The 18797-nt window shown below is 47.8% G+C and overlaps 1 protein-coding gene across 1 annotated transcript in view; it reads left to right on the plus strand.

The window, feature by feature from the left end:
- Positions 1 to 17303, plus strand: part of THBS4 (thrombospondin 4) — a 48007-nt gene extending 30704 nt beyond the window's left edge. The window contains exons 9-22 of the mRNA XM_069491922.1: positions 1829 to 1897; positions 3308 to 3460; positions 5418 to 5522; positions 5750 to 5857; positions 6125 to 6284; positions 7302 to 7420; positions 8317 to 8369; positions 11100 to 11293; positions 12234 to 12412; positions 13111 to 13159; positions 13248 to 13444; positions 14034 to 14206; positions 16397 to 16536; positions 17078 to 17303. Coding sequence (XP_069348023.1) covers positions 1829 to 1897; positions 3308 to 3460; positions 5418 to 5522; positions 5750 to 5857; positions 6125 to 6284; positions 7302 to 7420; positions 8317 to 8369; positions 11100 to 11293; positions 12234 to 12412; positions 13111 to 13159; positions 13248 to 13444; positions 14034 to 14206; positions 16397 to 16536; positions 17078 to 17139 — 1761 coding nt within the window. The 3' untranslated portion in view covers positions 17140 to 17303. The remainder of the gene's footprint in view (positions 1 to 1828; positions 1898 to 3307; positions 3461 to 5417; positions 5523 to 5749; positions 5858 to 6124; positions 6285 to 7301; positions 7421 to 8316; positions 8370 to 11099; positions 11294 to 12233; positions 12413 to 13110; positions 13160 to 13247; positions 13445 to 14033; positions 14207 to 16396; positions 16537 to 17077) is intronic.
- The last annotated feature ends 1494 nt before the right edge of the window (positions 17304 to 18797 follow it).

The raw sequence follows: 18797 nt of genomic DNA on the forward strand, positions 1-18797 counted from the left end.
CTCTAAGAATAAACCAAGGAAAATGGACAAAATGAAATAACAGGTGCTTGCTGTAAGGTAGAAAGAAACACTTTCCGTGGACTTCCAGCAATGTTGTAGACCCAACTGAAGTAGAAGGGAGCACCTTGCTAAAATTTAACAACAAATTTTATTGCATCCCAAGGTCAAAAGAAATACAAGGAAATGGTGCAGTTTCCAGAATAAAGAAGGGAACTCACAGCCAGAACTGTGAGTGGGGCCGATGCCACAGCAGCTCCTGGGAGCTGGCAGCGGGGTCTGTGCCTAGGAGTGGGGAGCTGGGGTTCTGTCACCTACGTGGTACAGCTGTGCAGTCTCAGAACTTGACAAAGACCTGCCATAAACCAGGGGCCTCCAGAACTACCCTGTCCATTACAAGGAGGTGGAAAAACTCGATGAGCCGACAACAAAGAAGCTTGACTTCAGCTTTGGGATGTGGTTGACAAAAATGAACACGACCCACAACAAATCAAAGCTTTAAGCTTGAACCACATACAGTTACGAGCTCCAAACCTATTACACATATAATGAAGAAACACAAGCCAAAAAATTAAAACAATCATCCCCAGAGCAGTAAAATCCCCAGAGCTCTGACGAAAGTCAAAGGCACGCCACTATGTAAAGATACTCCAAAATTCAGGGCCAGTGGAGGGCCCACAGGCAAAAATCAGGGCTACTAAGGATATGCCCATAAACACAAATGGCAGTTTATACGAAGAAACTACCATGAGGAAACATGATAAACGTAAAATAAGTTTAAAACGATAAAGAGATGAAAGAAGGACCAAATACTATAATTACAGAATAGGGCAATGTGAAAAAAAAAAAAACAGATGAGTTTGAGAAATAATTAAATAAAACTTTTATCAATGAAAAATACAATCAGTGAACTTAAAAACTCAACAGATGAGCAGAACACATTAGACACAGCTAGTGAGGAATTCATAGGCTGAAAGGTGAATCTAAGGAAATCATCCAGAATCTAGCACAGAGAGATAAAAACATAGAAAATATAAACGAGAGGCTAAGAGTCAAAAGGAGATATTAATGAGAAAATTCAATGTTATCTAATTGTAGTGCCAAAGAAAGAATATAAAGGAATAGAGGGAAGCTTAGAATTTTTCAGAATTGAAGAAAGAGAGGAATCCTCAGGTAGAAGAAGTACATTGAGTCTCAAGCAGAATAAAAACTTTCCTAGGCCGGGCGCGGTGGCTCACGCCTGTAATCCTAGCACTCTGGGAGGCCGAGGTGGGCGGATCACTTGAGCTCAGGAGTTCGAGACCAGCCTGAGCAAGAGCGAGACCCCATCTCTACTAAAAATAGAAAGAAATTATATGGACAGCTAAAAATATATATAGAAAAAAATTAGCCGGGCATGGTGGTGCATGCCTGTAGTCCCAGCTACTCGGGAGGCTGAGACAGGAGGATTGCTTGAGCCCAGGAGTTTGAGGTTGCTGTGAGCTAGGCTGACGCCACGGCACTCACTCTAGCCTGGGCAACAGAGTGAGACTCTGTCTCAAAAAAAAAAAAAAAAAAAAAAAAAAACTTTCCTAACTAAAAAGGTATGGAACAGATGAATTGTGCAAGTTGTTTTTGCTAAACAACTTCAAGTACCATGAAGATGATTATCATTTTCAATTAGATTAAGTACAAATGGGTACAAATGCAGGGAGGTGGCAAAAATAACCCTCAGATTACCATTCTACCTGAAATTCTGTGTCTTCACATAAAGATATCAAAACAAAGGAAATTTATTTGCATTCCTATTTAATCAGTGTGTCACTCTAAAATTTCAACTTTTCTGTGCTAGATCTGCACTGATATTGATGAGTGTCGAAATGGAGCATGCGTTCTCAATTCTATCTGTGTCAACACTTTGGTAAGTATTTCTCACAGCTGTTATCAAAGCAGAACCAGTTACTAAAACAAGTATATGTTTATGGATCATAGCCCCCAAACACACATAGATCATATGGGCATAATATATTTGATTGGCAGAATAAGGGTAAAACTTTGTGCAAAAAAGTGTTTAATATAAGTATTTTTTATATAAGAATTTCGTAAGTGCCAAGTTTGTTCTTTATCTTATATCAAAGTTGTAATATTGGGCTCTCAGATAACTATTTGTTGAATAAAATATTACCCCTTGTATTTTAAAAATATGAAGAGCTTGGCAGTTTATATTAATAGTTCAGTATTTTGCCAGTGACTACAAGATCCCCAAATGGTAATCTTTATTTTCATAAAAATTCTCAAAAGTCATTTGTATTAAATTAAAATACTTAGCGCTCAGGGTTGTCTATAACATAAGTATTCAGATATGGGTTTTATTTCTAAAAGTTCCTGTCAACTCTGTCCAAGATGAAAGATGTAGCAGAGTTAACTTTCTTAATTTTTTATCAACGAAAAGACTACTGATTCCATATATGACTATTTCTGAGTTACCATATATCTCTGGGAAAGTTTTTTAATCCCTAGTTTCCTTGTTTCTTTGTAAAGAAAAGCACTTTACAGGCCGGGTGCAGTGGCTCACGCCTGTAATCCTAGCACTCTGGGAGGCCGAGGCAGGTGGATCGCTCGAGGTCAGAAGTTTGAGACTAGCCTGAGCAAGAGCGAGACCCCGTCTCTACTAAAAAAAGAAAGAAATTATCTGGCCAACTAAAAATATATATAGAAAAAATTAGCCGGGCATGGTGGCGCATGCCTGTAGTCCCAGCTACTCGGGAGGCTGAGGCAGTAGGATTGCTTGAGCCCAGGAGTTTGAGGTTGCTGTGAGCTAGGCTGATGCCACAGCACTCTAGCCCAGGCAACAGAGTGAGACTCTGTCTCAAAAAAAAAAAAAAAAAAAAAAAAAAGAATTCTCAATGCAAGCCACAAACGTTTATTTGTGTGCCCGTTCCTTTGTCATTCAGTTGTAAAAGAGCCAAAGGAACAGAAAAAAATAACAACTTGCTTTTTAATCAGATCATCTCCCTGCCCCCAGAGAAAACTTCTCACTCCACCTGCCAGGATGTCATTGGAACTCCCAGCTTTTCCTCCTTGGCCACCACAGCAGAGCTGGTGAGCCAGCATCGTCGTTTCACCATCTAGCCTTCTTCTGCCTTCACTTTTATCCCCCCACTGTCTAAGCGGATGGTGTTTTCACCAGCATTCACAAGATCTTGTAAGATGTGCGCATAAGCAGAGGCAGGCATGGCTCTCACCAGTACGTGTGAAAACGTGCACAACAGCAGAACCTTGGCTCGCAGTTTTGAGCCCCTGGCTCATTGTCTTGTCTTTGTTCTTGCAGGGATCTTATCGCTGTGGGCCTTGTAAACCAGGGTACATGGGCGATCAGACAAGGGGATGCAAAACCGAAAGAAACTGCAGAAATCCCGAACTGAATCCTTGCAGTGTGAATGCGCAGTGCATTGAAGAGAGGCAGGGGGATGTGACGTGTGTGGTAAGTTGTTTCTTGCTTTATCATTTTTCCACTTCTGTTTTAAACACCAGGCCTCTCCGGTTTCTACTTGCTTCATGGCAAAGGCATTCTGAAGCGACAGCACTGAAATCAAAATGAGCACAGAATGTATCGGTACCAGTGTCCGCTGAGTTTGTGGGGTGTGGCAGAGCAGTCTGGAGTCCATCAACCATGAGCTGCCTTTTCTCTCCCGCATGGCCATGGGGTGGCACCACCCACTTGGGCACCCGGGTGCTAGAGCCTCCAGTGGAGCCCCAGCTCCCAAGCAGTTTCTGTGGAAAGGCCTAAGAAGCCACCCACGGGGAGGTGAAGGAACCCCCCACTCTCCTTTTTTCCTTCTGCCCCATCTACCTGTTTGTATAATTGACAAGCATACCTGCTGTCATTCCTCACTGTCCTTGCCCTACGACTTCCAGCATCCATCTGGCCTGACCCTGCTGGGGTGGGTCGCAGTGGAGAGGCCAGGCTGTCGTAAACCCTCAGAGAGAAACCTACCGTCTCCCACAGGAAAGTGGAAGGGGGTGGACGGTGCCATTCTCTGTGTCCACCTCCACCCTGAATCGGTGACAGCTCAGTGAATGGTCACGCTCCCTGTGCATTCTCCAGCCCTGGTGCCGGTGTGGGGGAGTCTGGGCAGAGAGACCAGAGCAGTCGTGGCCTGACGCAACTCACGTTCGTTCCGGCCCTCCATTCCCAAGTCCTGGAATCCAGAGTCCTCGGGGATTCTAGGCGCTGATAATCAGCAGACCCCGGCTGCCCACACCTCCTCGCATCCGCGGCACCAGGCCCTCCACGGGCAGCCCTTCAGGGTCTGGGGTTCACGGGTCCCCGGCAGTCCCCCTGAGCAGCAGGATGGATTCCGGGAGACCTTTTCTCTCTTCTTTATATCTCAGACTTAGACTCTTTATCTTTGTGCAAAATTTTCTACAATAAGCATATCACTTTTTAAAGAGGAAAAATAAGAGTCAAAAATAAGTTTAAAAATACAAATAAATATAAATAAGTCTGTCCTTCCTGGCAATACAGAGATTCTGTAACAAGGTCATGGTGAAGGAATATGCTGGCTTAGGGAAAAACCCCAGCAATTTCCCCAATTCTTGTTGATTAGGCATGTTTATTACCAAAACACAGTCATTGAGAAGCAAGTGTACGTCTCTGTTTAAATCCTCATTTTCTGTGCACAAACGGACGACTCCCCTGGGATGTGGGTGATGGGGCTCTTAATATGTTTTTGAATTTGCAGTAAGGCACAACGACAGATGGTAAAGGATTAATAAACTTGGTGTGACTACTAAAATAATTTAATCTGCCAGAAAATGGTTCATTAAAAATGTATTTGTTCCTAGAGGAAATTTTTTCCTCATTAGAATGAGTCAAGGACTGTACCCCACGGCGGAGCCTTCCAGGCCCTCTGAAGGCCCTGCTGAGGCAACAGAGCAGGCACGGGGGCTCCGGAGGGGCCTCTCCGCGATCCTGCTGCCTAAATCCCTGCTTGCCGCGGGGTCGCAGCTGACTGAGAACAGGCTCAGGCCGGCACTGGTCTGAAGGCACCTTATTTTGATGAGAGAGGCCAGGAAATTTAACATGTGCTCCCCTAAGGTTTGTTTTCCCTGAGCCCTGACTCTGCTCCTCAGACTCTCTCCCTCTTCCCTCCTCTCACCTCCTGTCACAGGCCGGCTTTTCCTCCCTCTGCATTTGCGGTTCTGCATCATTTTCCGGGTCCTTCTCCCTTCCTCCTTCCACTGCTCCGCCCGTCCCTGGGAACAGGAGTGGCGAGGAGAGTTTTCTCTCTACAGCCCCCTTTGTACTTTTTGAACTTTGAACCATTAGACTATTCAAATACAATCAAATGGTGGTTAAATCGCACCCAACAGTGCTGTCTGGCTCGGGCTGTCCCCCCATCCCACACACACACAGGAGATGCGCTTTCCCCCCACAGTGTGGAGTCGGCTGGGCTGGCGACGGCTACATCTGTGGAAAGGATGTGGACATCGACAGTTACCCCGACGAGGAGCTGCCGTGCTCTGCCCGGAACTGCAAGAAGGTAAGGGGGTCTCCACTCTGCGGCTTTCCGCAGTCCCATCTGCGGGGAGCAGTTCTGTGGTTCTCATTTAACATTGCATTTTTAAACTCAATGCATTTCAAATGAAGCAAAACAGCCACCACCAATAAAGCCAAGCAGCCACCGTCCTTCGGTCTTGAGGTCAGAAATAGTTCTTGACTTAAGACAAATGTGGGTTGTCACGCTGAGCTGTGTTCCCCCACCCCCAGGACAACTGCAGGTATGTGCCAAATTCTGGCCAAGAAGATGCAGACGGAGACGGCATCGGAGACGCCTGCGATGAGGACGCCGACGGAGACGGGATCCTGAACGAGCAGGTACCTGCTTTGCTGGGGGCGCCCAGGAGCTGCCGCGGACCAGGGATGATGGAGGAGCCTGCGAAGTTAACGATCTCTATTAATCACTTTAAGTGTAGCTTCCTTGCCTGCGTTCCCATAGCACTGCAACTTTTCATCCTGTAAGATTCACAGATGTTTAAAATATACAACTGACAAACTTGGGCCACCAGAGTTCTGACAACTCAACAATGGGAGAAGTAGATTCAGTAAAAGTCTGAGTGAGTGTTCCGTCTTCTCTTCCTCTAGGATAACTGTGTCCTGACTCACAATGTGGACCAAAGAAACAATGATAAGGATATCTTTGGGGATGCCTGTGATAACTGCGTGAATGTCATAAATAACGACCAGAAAGACACAGATGGGGATGGAAAAGGAGACGCCTGTGACGACGACATGGATGGAGATGGTGGGTTTGTCTTGCTTTGTCTTTTATTTGGGATTGATTTGTCCTTTTGCCCTGGTTCTCTGAGGGTGGGAATAGCATTACTGACCCGGGGCCTTCCAACTCTGGGTGGCTCCCTGCGGCCTGCGTCTGGAGGGTGTGAGGTGGACTGGTGTCTGTGGAAGGAGACTCCACAGCCCACTCCCCTGTTCAAGCTTCAGGGACTCTATATCATTGATCCCTTCGAGCAGTGTCTTGTCAGGGTGTGTCGTTTTTAGGGCATCTGACTTCCCAGACTACACCTTCCCCACTCCCCCACCAGCCTTCTTAGAGGTGAAGGACCTGGGGGTGGAGAACTGGACGAGAGGACTTTGAGCAGGGCCACAGGCTACACATACATCACAGGCCCTGGGAGGAAAATCCTTTCAGATATACCACCCGGCCCCAACCGTACACATCCAACTCCAGAATGTGCACACCTCCCTACGACATGACGTCACCTTCAGTGAGCCCAACCGACCCCCAGATCCAGTGTGAGCTGGTAAACCAGCTCAACGAAACAAACCAAAGCAAGCACTGACTCGCAGCATTCGCCAATTTCCACAGCATACCTAGGCACTGTCGTCATCACTACCAGTATGACATCATTGAGTGCAAAATTGAAAAGAGAGGGGGCCCGCTAGGCCCAGCTCCAGCACCACCGTGCCCGGAGCCCTAGGGTGTCCGTCGTAGCTTAGACATCCACAAGGGCATCCCTGTGCAGGGCCAGCCCACCTAGCTGCCATGACCCCTCCTCTGGTCACTGTCCTGGCCCTTGACATCATAAACAAAGTAGAGTTCAGTGGATCAATGCCTCCAAGAGCTGTTCATTTTTAAGTCCCCCAGAATCCCTCCTTTGAAGTTACCTCTAAATGGCTGGTGGAAAGGGTAGTGCCTCTGTGCCAACGGCCTAGCAGAAGTACCTCCCCATGTGCCTGAGCTCTACAGCCCCTAGAAGTCAGTGACGTTCCCCTGACCCAAGGTAGCATTTCTTTCTCACAGGAATAAAAAACATTTTGGACAACTGCCCCAGAGTTCCCAATCGTGACCAGCGGGACAAGGATGGTGATGGTGTGGGGGATGCCTGTGACAGTTGTCCTGACGTCAGCAACCCTAACCAGGTTAGTGGGGTACAGGGGAATTCAAACCCTAGGCTGAGCTCCCTGGCGCAAAGGCTCACTTACACCAGTGTCTAGAAACACCACAGAGCCTGTCGGCCAGTTCTTTGCTGTTGCCACTTACCTAACAGAGCAGAGGTGGAGACATTAACACGTCAGGCGTGAAGCTGATGGGACGAACACTGCAGGAGATCTGAGGCCTTTGGGACTAACCTCCCAGGCTGTAGAGTGCCTACGAGGTTAGTAACGTGAGCTTAATCGTGCCCAAAATGAGTCTTTTCTGCTGAAAATAGAAGGTGGAAATTGACCATCGGGATACTCATGTCCCTTTAGTCCCAAACCCCTACACAACCCATGTATGGACACTTCAGATTGAGTTCAGTGACGCATCACATTTCCCTTCTCACTCCCCCCCCCCAGTCTAGATAATCGAGTGTGATATGTCATTTATTTTCAGAGGCCCGAGAGAGGGGAGTCATGGTTGCCCTCTGTGACTCAATTACCGTTTTTGCTCAATTCCAAATTGCAGAAGCAATGCAACATTAATTTGCCTAACCCCCCCCGCCCCCCCCCCCGTGCCTGCGGCTGGCTCCCCTCTGAGCTGCGCCAGAGTGCCGCGTCTCCACCTGCCACCACGCTGCCCCAGCGCCCCTATCCAATCAGCTCATCTGGTGTGTGGGCAGCCCATCCATGTAGCTTGATATTTCAGAAGGCTTTTTTGAAAATTCAGCATTGTGCCTACACCAATATGGTGTTGTCCTTTTGCAGTTTTGTACCACCCCAGTTTCAGAGAAATAATTCCTGAAATCCAGTGATGATGGGCCAGGTCTGCCTTCTCTGGAACATTCTGTACATGCAGCCCCAGGAATAAATAACAACATGTTCTGTTCTCTTTGCAGTCTGATGTGGACAATGATCTGGTTGGGGACTCCTGCGACACCAATCAGGACAGGTATGGCACATCTCCCAGCTGCAGGGAGTTAGATGCGAACATCCGGAGAGAGTTTTAATTTTCAGGGCTTTCTGCTGCTACCTGCCATGCTTTGGGATCTCTCTGGGTGGATTGGGCTAGACCAGTAGCCCTGCCTCTGGTTAGGGTTACCATGAAAGTGCTCCCTGACTGTTCTGTGTAGGGGGGATGATGGTGTCAGGATGGGGGACGAGGCATGCCAGCAAGTGAAGTCTATTACAGGAGAGTCAATGTAGCTTCACAGACAGGCTCTGGAGTGAGACAGCTACTATAAATCTCAGCTCCTTCTCTTACAAGCTGGCTAACCTTAGGCAAATTCCATCCTCTGTCTGTGCCTCCTCAAATTCTCATCTGTAAAATGGGGGTGACAGTAGATCCAGCTCATGGGTCTGTCGTGAAGATTGAGTTAATCCATGAAAAGTACTTACTATGGTTTCTGTTATATATGTAGCAGTCAGTCAATATTAGCTCTTTTATTATTACATTCTTTCAGCTCAGGAAGATTTCACCATCATCCCAAAATAGAAGGCTGTCAGTTTGCTGAGAGATCACAAACTGAGGGATGGTGTAGGAACATCACCACAATCATAGACACGTGCCACTCGGCCCTAGAGGCACCTGCAACCCAAGGCTCTATACCCTTTTGTCTCCATAGTGAATTCTTAGAGAGGCAGCCAGGACAGGGATGAGAGGGAAAGGATTCTAAAAGCAAAGCAGGAAAAGTTGTAGCTTCTCTTCTAAGGCCCAGATCAGAGGTTGCCCTGCAGAAACCAGTTCCCAACCCAAACCTTACTCAAGATGGCGCCTATAAAGTCCTGTCTCCTTCATTATTCTCTAGGTTGTTGCTGCAAAGTGCATACAGTTGTCTTTTGGTGTCCACAGGGGATTGATTCCAGGACCCCTGAGGATACCAAAATCCACAGACGCTCAAGTCCCTTTTATAAAACGGTGTAGTATTTGCATATAACCTATGCACATCCTTCTGTATACTTTAAATCATCTCTAGATTACTTAAAACACCTAATGCAATGTAAATGCTATGTAAATAGTTGTTATTCTGTGTTTTTTACTTGTATTTTTTATTGTTTTTTTCCCCAAATACTATATTTTTGATCTGTGGCCATGGCACTGTGGATAAAGAGGGCCAACTGTACCAGCTGAGTGGAATGTATTTCTCATAGAGTTGCAACTTACTCATCTGCAAACCAGAGATAATTAAACACATCTTGCAGGTTATGATGAAAATTCAAGATAATGTAGGTAAAACTCCCAGCCCAGTGTGGCCCTCAAGTGACATGTAGAAAATAGTGGCTGTGTTATTTCTGGTGTCACAACACAAGTAGGGGCATGTCAGTGACAGTCGGACATCAAATGTCCCTCTCCCTTTCTGAGGCGAAGGTGGGACTGGTACCCTCACAACTGCCCTAAGTGACGCACATCGAGAACGTCCCCTGTGGCAGGTCATCCCGCACTCTGATTGCCATCTACAGTAATGTCTCAGTTAGCCTATCCCACCAGCCTTGAGATACTTGCCTAAAATAAATGACTCATTAGGATACATTTTAATTCCCACAAACTTGAACCCTGGGGAGGAGGACAGGAACTGCTTGTTTTTGCATAAAAATGTTCAGGGCTGTAAAGAATGGCTGCTAATGGAACTAGCTCAATCTTTTGTTTATAAAGCAGCCCTGCTGTGTGCTGGAGGATTCTGCTGTTTGAGCTTGTCCTGGTTGGCCTCACTTTCTCTGGGCCCCTTCTGGTGCCAGAGGGCATGGGCTGGTCCCCAGCTTCCGTCCTCTGTACTCTCCTGGAGGGTGTGGGGGCAGTTCCTGCCCCAGGACAGGTCACAGGTGGAACAGGGTAGGAGGAGTATTCTCTTTGATCCAGAGCTGCCCCGAGCAGTCTCAGTAGACTCAGGGAAGGCTCTGGGCACACGGAAGACTCATCTTCAGGTGGCCCTTCAGCCTGAAAAGTCAGGTGGACAGAGGAGGAGAGTTCAGAGAAGTCCTCAGACTGTACTGAGCGCAGGAAGCGGTGGCCCTGTTCTCTTTGCCGTTCTCCCCCTGGCAGTCAGGTCTGAGTCCTCGTTGGGTCCACTGGCCGGGGCCTGTGAGGAGCAATAGAACAGAAAGCACCGTGGGGCACCCTAAGAGTTGAGCACTTAGGAAGTGCTTTTGCATACTTTAAACATTTTTAATATGCAAAATCTTGATCATTTTAATCCTGCAGTCTTGATAACAACCCTATCAGGCAGGTGCTGCTATTATCCCCATTTTACAGATTAGGACACTGAGCCATAGGGAGATCGTGTATCATGCCTGGGATCACACGCTGGCCAGGGGCTGAGCCAGGATTTACACTGAGGCTCCACTGCCCCTCACCCTCACTCATCCTCTGAGCCAGGTATCATCTAGCAGTCCCCAGGGACCGACAGAAGTCTCTGGTCATAAATCACAGAAATAGACCCTTATCTTCAAGACCCATTTCTTGAGTAGGAAATGACTCACTTTTCTCAAGAGGTTGAGGAAGTGGGAAAATAGTCTCTGAGGCCCATCCACAGCCTTATCTAAAGGAATGACCCCAGTGGGTTTGATTGAACAAAAAAAAAAAAGCCAAGCCTGGGAAGAGACTTCACACAGACCCCCCTTCCTGAGAACCGCTGCTTCCTGTTCTCTGCTGAGCTCTGATCCAAACCACCTCTTTCCCCTGCAGTGACGGAGATGGGCACCAGGACAGCACCGACAACTGTCCCACCGTCATTAACAGTGCCCAGCTGGACACCGATAAGGATGGAATTGGTGATGAGTGTGACGATGATGATGACAACGATGGCATCCCAGACCTGGTGCCTCCCGGACCAGACAACTGCCGGCTGGTCCCCAACCCAGCCCAGGAAGATAGCAACAGTAAGTGGGTTCAGCCCAGGGCTGTGTGGCTCCCCCAGGTTCCCATCAGCTGGGGACACACGTCTCCCCGGCACCGGCCCAGAGCACCCCGAGCTTCACTGTGCAGCTGAGCTTGTGTGGACGGTAGACACCAACCTCCCACTCCGTCAGAGCTGAGCAGCAGCCCCAGGGTGGGCTCATGTGGGGCAGGAAGGGGCCACATGTCACAGCTCAGTCCCCAGGGCTTGGAGCGCTGCGCTGCCCTTTTGCTTGCTCGTTCCACTGGGAGTCCCAGAAAAGGGGCAAGGGTAGAGAGGATGGCGCAGTCCGGCCCACAAACTCACGTGCCTGCAGGGGCCAGGCAGGTATGGCACCACGTGCACCGAGCCAGCTACCCGAAGGCAGGGGGAGCAGTGGGCACCGTGGTGACTTGGAGAGGGCATGCCCGTCCACAGCAGTGCAATGGCAAATGTTTCACCGCCATCATGTCAGCTGAACAGAGCATGCTGTGGGCCACATTCAGCCTAGGGGTACCAAAAGTTACAGCCTTAGAGATACTCTGGTAACAATGATAATTTCTCTGCTTTCTATACATCGTAGTCCAGAAAGTACTATAGATACGTGTGTAAGGTCAGGCTTAAGATCCACCAGTTAGTGAATCCAGGTATCTGTAATAAGTTCTTGGGGACAGAGTGGAGGGCAACTGTTCAAATCAATCTTACAAGATGCTCTGGGTGTCCTCTGTGGGCCGGCCTGGTCACCCACCACAAGGACTCCAGGATGGGGCCCAGGGCCAACTCAGACGTGACCTGTCCTGGGCTCCGCTCCTAGCAGTGGTTGAAAAGCACAGCCCTGGCCGTGGGAGCTTGGGCCCTTCTGTTCCCCGGCTGCCCCTTGCTGTGCCGGGGAGTGGGGTGGATGCGGGCACTGCAGAGCTCCTCTCCCTCCTCACCCCACTCAGGCGACGGGGTGGGAGACATCTGTGAGACTGACTTCGATCAGGACCAGGTCATCGATCGGATCGACGTCTGCCCGGAGAATGCGGAGGTCACCCTGACCGACTTCAGGGCCTACCAGACCGTCGTCCTGGATCCTGAAGGGGACGCCCAGATTGATCCCAACTGGGTGGTTCTGAATCAGGTGAGTGTCACACCACTGGCAACAGCTCAGCTTTGCCTCTCAATAGAGGCCCACCTCTGAGAGCTGTAGGTAACATTTTAGAGGGTGCTGACAACAGGCCAGCTACTGTTCACGTCACATTTATCCCTTAGTAGCCCTATGATGCAGTACTTTCATTATGTCCATTTTATGGATGAGGACATAGAGTCTTATAAAGCTTTAGATTGTTCAGGGTAGCACTGCAGTAAGCAGCTGAGATGCCCGGAATTGGGACCCAGGCAGTCTGATCCTAGAGCCCACACTCCTAATCTCCTCAATAGACTGCTTCTGCCTGTCCCCATCATTGGAAAGTCCACTGGCCTCTCTGTGCCTGACTTTCTTAGTTACCCAGAGTCACAGAGCAAGTCACATTCATTGGAAGTATATGTTGTATGATCCCCAGTTAAGGGTTTATTGAATCAACTTAATTGACAGTCTTAGCAAAATCATTTCTATTCAACTTTGAGGTTGTTTTTTTTTTTTTTTTTTTTTTACCTTCTTTACAAGTATGTGTTTTCTTTGAGCACATAACAAGATAGAGCCACTACAAAGATAATGAAATCTTTACATGGGAGTCAGATATCACTGGCCACTCACCCACAGGACCTGAGGCTGTGGGCTTCCCTGAGTTTACTTGTCCCCTTCAAGAGTGTTCTGAACTCCCTCCACTCTCTCTGCAGGGCATGGAGATCGTGCAGACCATGAACAGCGATCCTGGCCTGGCAGTGGGTATGTCCAGGGCCTTGGTTACCACATGTGTGGGATTCTTCCAGCTACTGCTGTGGCTTATTTTTCTAATCTTATCTGATCTCTACAGGGTACACGGCTTTTAATGGAGTTGACTTCGAAGGGACCTTCCATGTAAATACCCAGACAGATGATGACTATGCAGGCTTTATCTTTGGCTACCAAGATAGCTCCAGCTTCTACGTGGTCATGTGGAAGCAGACGGAGCAGACATACTGGCAAGCCACCCCGTTCCGTGCAGTGGCCGAACCTGGCATTCAGCTCAAGGTATTGGTGGCTTGAAGCTACTCATCTCCTTCTCTTCTGGGCTCTTCAACCTCCTTTGAAATCCTGTGTTCTGTGGTGCTTAGTTAATCTAAGAAACTGATATATTTCTGCTAAGGTCCAAGTGAGGGAAGGGCCTTGCCTTCATTCCTATGTACCAGCTACAGTCTCACCTGTCATGGTGGGAATTTCAGCCTGAGTGGGGTCACAGAGGTGGGGAAGGTTTGGAGTGCACCTTCAGGCACACCGTGTTGGAAACTGGCTAATAGCCTGTTTTGTCATTGGGGCCAACTTTGTACTAGAGGGCTGATAGGCTACGCAGACATTTCCTGGGAACCCTCATTGGGCAAACGTGGTGAGCAGTGGACTTACAGAAGGAAAAAATGTGAACTGGGTAGTGGAATCTTGGCCAACAAAAGAAAGGCTGGGGGGGTCACCTTCGTAGAAATGACATGTGTTTAATGCTTTTGTCTGAATCCAAGGCAGCCAGTCTGTAACCATGAATCAGGCACCACCGATCAGCTCAGATCTAGGACACAGGAAGGGTGGTCTCTGCGTCCTGTCCTAAAACCTTGCTCGTGTCATTGTCCAGGCTGTGAAGTCTAAGACAGGTCCAGGAGAGCATCTCCGGAACTCCCTGTGGCACACGGGAGACACCAGCGACCAGGTCAGACTGCTGTGGAAGGACTCCAGGAACGTGGGCTGGAAGGACAAGGTGTCCTACCGCTGGTTCCTGCAGCACAGGCCCCAGGTGGGCTACATCAGGTAGGCAGCTTGCACGAGAAGCAAAGCACACACTCCGTTCTGCATCCCACTCGGCTGAGCAGTCCTGACCTAGGATAGTCCTCAAGGACAAGCCGGGACCTCCGTGACTGGATGATGGCCCCAGAAAAGAGGTGGGAGAGAAAACACCCCCCTGGCCTATAGGGCCAAAGGGGGAATAGAAGGATGTTCAGGGGGAGGACCCAACTTTGGGGGGATTGGTGTGCTTGAATGGCGGGGGCTTTCTGCCATGTTCTGCAGAGGACGCTGAGAGTGGACACACTGACCAGTGTGAGGTAAGAGCCTCTTATCCACCCCTGCCCTGTCACTCCCCTGGGCCTGTGCAGTCTCTTACTAGTGCATAGCACACACTGAACACACTGAGTCCCTTATGGTCTGTCTGCCCTACTGGATCACAAACTCCACGAGGGCAGCCCCTGTGTCGTGTTGTGTCTTAGTCCCCGCAGAGCCGTGCACAATGTTGGCACATGCTGCACGGCAGGAACTGAGCCTCCTGGAAGCCAATGTATCTGCTGTGTTTCGTTATGGGACTTTTTTTTTTTTTTAAGTATACTCAGGAGTTAGGATGGCTTAGGGCTACATCTTTGAAATTTAGACAGTGTACTTACTTCTGCATTCCCAGACTTGCAGATCAACACCTGTTTAGGCAGGAGTTCTAGGTGCATTCTCGTCGGGGCAGGAAAGCAGCCTGGTGGGAAAAAGGAAGCTGTGAAGGCTAATTCATATTTTGTTCTTCTGTGTGACACTATGTCAAATGTACTCTGCCTCACAGTGGGGCGATCATGTCCTCTGCCCTGTGAAGCCCAGTGCCCCTTGTTTATAACAAATATGTTGAAATGCCCCCTTGTCTGTCCCAAAATGAAATTATAGAAAATATAACCTATCTACCTACACATGTAATTTTAGAAAAACAGTCCAAGCCCTAATAATATAATAAAGAAATAAGAATTTATAACAAAATAATGCAATTACTTGGGCACAACCACACCAGAAGACGAGATAGACACTTGCACCCATACTAGAATCACTAGGAAGATGACATTCTAATGCAGATTTTGTGACAGTGATTTAATGTTACAATGGTGTTGTGTCAATGGTGATTTGAATTTCTAAAATGGTGCACATGTTAGAATGTTAATTTTCCAACAAACTATTCAGTGGTTTCTCAATTTACCCTGGAAAATTCAGTTTACAATAAAATTAGCATAGAATATACTTGATGTTCATACTAAAAGAGAGTTAGGTTCTAGGCCCTAATAATTCTAAACAGGCTCCTCACCTATCCTCCAAATGTGTGTGAGATGCAGGACAAGTTTTTTTTGTTTTTTTGTGACAGAGGCTTGCTCTGTTGCCCAGGCTAGAGTGCCATGGCATCAGGCTAGCTCACAGCAACCTCAAACTCCTGGGCTTAAGCGATCCTACTGCCTCAGCCTCCCGAGTAGCTGGGACTACAGGCATGTGCCACCATGCTCAGCTAATTTTTTCTATATATATTTTTAGTTGGCCAGATAATTTCTTTCTTTTTTAGTAGACACGGGGTCTCACTCTTGCTCAGGCTGGTCTCGAACTCCTGACCTCGAGCGATCCTCCCGCCTCAGCCTCCCAGAGTGCTAGGATTACAGGCGTGAGCCACCACGCCCAGCCCAGGACAAGTTTTGATCGTTCTCTCCAGGGCATTGTAAGCCATCCAGCATCCCTGGCTTCTGTCATTGAGTGCCACTGTGACAACCCAAAGTGCCCCCAAACTTCTAAAATTCTGCTTAGGAAATGCTGTCTCCTGCTGAGAATCACTGCTCTGAGATTCCACCAAATGATAGAAATCAAACCAAAGGAAAAGCAGAACTTTTGAATAGACAAAGTAGCTCACATGACAACAAAGAGAGAAAGCCTCTCATTCGTGACATGAGGCTGTTTGTTTTGAACTCATCAGCAAGTACCTATCAAGTTTGATTGTGTGCCCAACATTGCATTAGGCCTTTTGGGAGACAGAGGTTGGGAAGACATGTACTCACAGTCTTTGCCCTCGAGGACTTCCCATCCTTAGGGAAGGGGAAACAGAGCACAATCCAGGTCCATGAGGAGTGGCATATAGAATAAAGATGCAAGTGTCTTAAGAAGTGGGAGCCTGGGGTCTCACAGTGGGCGCTTCACTCTGGGTTGTGTTGTCTGCAGGGTGCGATTTTATGAAGGCTCCGAGTTGGTGGCTGACTCTGGGGTCACCATAGACACCACAATGCGTGGAGGCCGACTTGGCGTTTTCTGCTTCTCTCAAGAAAACATCATCTGGTCCAACCTCAAGTATCGCTGCAACGGTAACATGCACTCCTATTATTATACAGTATTATTACTGCAGTGAATCAAATAATACCACCGTACTTTTATAGCATAATTTCCCTCCAGAAGCCCAAAGCTCACACCACATATTCATTAAAACCTGATAGTCCCTGTGTAACAGGTAAAAAGTAGATCTCATTTTCCCTATTTTATATATGTGGAAATTGAGACCCATAGAATTTAACTGCATGGTTTAGGGTTTGGGGTTCAGTGAAGAATTCAGTCAGGTTTAATTTACAGGCAGCCTTTATTTTCATATGGTGCAAATCTAATCATAGACTCAAAACCCACTCTGCCTGCTAATTTTCTTTAGGCCTGTGAATGAGCACTCCCGGGCTTTAAGCCAACAATTTGCAAAGCAGCCCGAAGTAGAAAATGGCTGCGGGGACCTAGTGGGGCCTCTTGGGCAGGCAGACAGCGCCCCCTATAGGAAGGACGCCTGCACAGCACGAGGTGGACCCGGATTCCAGGGTGGCGGGGGAGCATCACTAACCTTTCCTGTGCCTGTTCTTGTTGCAGACACCATCCCCGAGGACTTCCAAGAGTTTCAAACCCAGAATTTCGATCGCTTTGATAATTAAACCGAGGAAGCAATCCGTAACTGCTTTTCCAAACACTAAAACCATATATTTTTTAACTTCCTATAATTTTCTTTATATGCACCGTGGCTTTCTTTTACCAGCCCAGATATATGAGAACTTTTTATATGAATGTGGCAATAAAGGAGAAGAGATCATTTTTAAAATCCGTGTTACTCAGACATTGCTTATGTGGTTCAGGCTTTGATGGTGCATGTTGTTCTCTGAGGGTTCCACGTGGAACTTGCAGTGTATTCTTTTTTTTCTCTCAAACTAGGGTTAGTCATGGAGCATGTGCATGAATCAGAAGGCCCAGGCCAGACGTCCCATCCAGGGTCACCACATTAGCTTCATACACAAGCCTAGCAGTTGGGGGCTCTTTTAGCAGCCTCCTTACTCTGGCTCAGTGGTCTCAGAAGCACACTCTCAGGGGACACTTCCCTGCAAGAATTTTTCTGGTCAATCCTGGGGCAGATGTGTCCAATTCTTTCTGACACCCACCCCCACCTTGCAGAGACTTATTCTGGCACCTTGAACAGTAATTCTTAGGCTTATTTATATATTTGGCTCCCCCTAGTGGATTGTAAGCTTATTGAAAATAAAGGAGCATGTCTTACTGCAGTCAGTATCCCCACGGTACCTGGAATGTAGCAGGTATCTAGTAAGTGTTTGCTGAATGAATAAATGAAGAAGGAGTGCCCCTTGAGAATAAGGACAATAGAATGTCTATGAATCATATAAGCCTTCCTACAACTCAAAAACCTGCTCACAACAGATGCTGTAACTACGGCAGTAGCTGTATGCACAGGGCAGAAACTTGCCTAATTTGTGCACTGGCCTTGCTTACATGTCAGTTGTAAGTCAAAGATGCAGGCAATTTTTATAAATTCCCTAGGAATTTCTGAAAATATCTTCAATCATTTGTAAAGGATAAACACTCTTACCCCAGTTTTACCATGACTTTATAACACTTAAAAAATACAATGACCCACGTGTGGCCACTGTGAAATGTGGAGGATTTCTGGACGTCCTCCTCACGTGTGCAGCCTGCAGCTGTGTTGCCTTGTCATCCGGGACATCTGCGCTCCTACATCATGATTGCCAGTGGGTGGAGAGAACTCAGGCCTGTCCACCAACTGTCACCGCTTCTGACTCTCCTGTCTCCACGGGAACCTGCTGCAGGAACTGCCGCCCAACCGTCTCTGGGCCGTGTTGCTGCCATAGCCTTTTTGCAGCTATGGTTGAAACATCCACATCTACAAACCTCTCCCAATTCCACAAAAGCCAAGGGAGAGAAATAAATTCATTGGGTTGGAGGTTGTCATCTCTCAGTCTCCTCTCCTTTTATATCTCACTGAAAGCTTATTCCTGAGGTCCTCCTAAGAGCTCTCCAGCCCACTCAGTCTTCCACCCACTCTGTGGTACAGTTAGGTTGCACCTTTATAGCTGTTTAATTCCCTTCAGCCAGAGTCCTTGGCACTTCACTAGGCAGTCTGTGAGGAAGGCTGCAGATCCTCATTTTGAGGAATTTTCATTCTAATACTGAAGTACGCACCAGATCCTGTGTACAAAGCACACTAATCTAGGCTGTACAAAGCGTGTTGTGGGGTCAGATCTGGATGTCAGTCTGAGCTTAATTCTTACAGTGTCCTGGTCTGACT

This window comes from Eulemur rufifrons, chromosome 17 (genome assembly GCF_041146395.1).
Source record: "Eulemur rufifrons isolate Redbay chromosome 17, OSU_ERuf_1, whole genome shotgun sequence".
Lineage (NCBI taxonomy): Eukaryota > Metazoa > Chordata > Mammalia > Primates > Lemuridae > Eulemur > Eulemur rufifrons.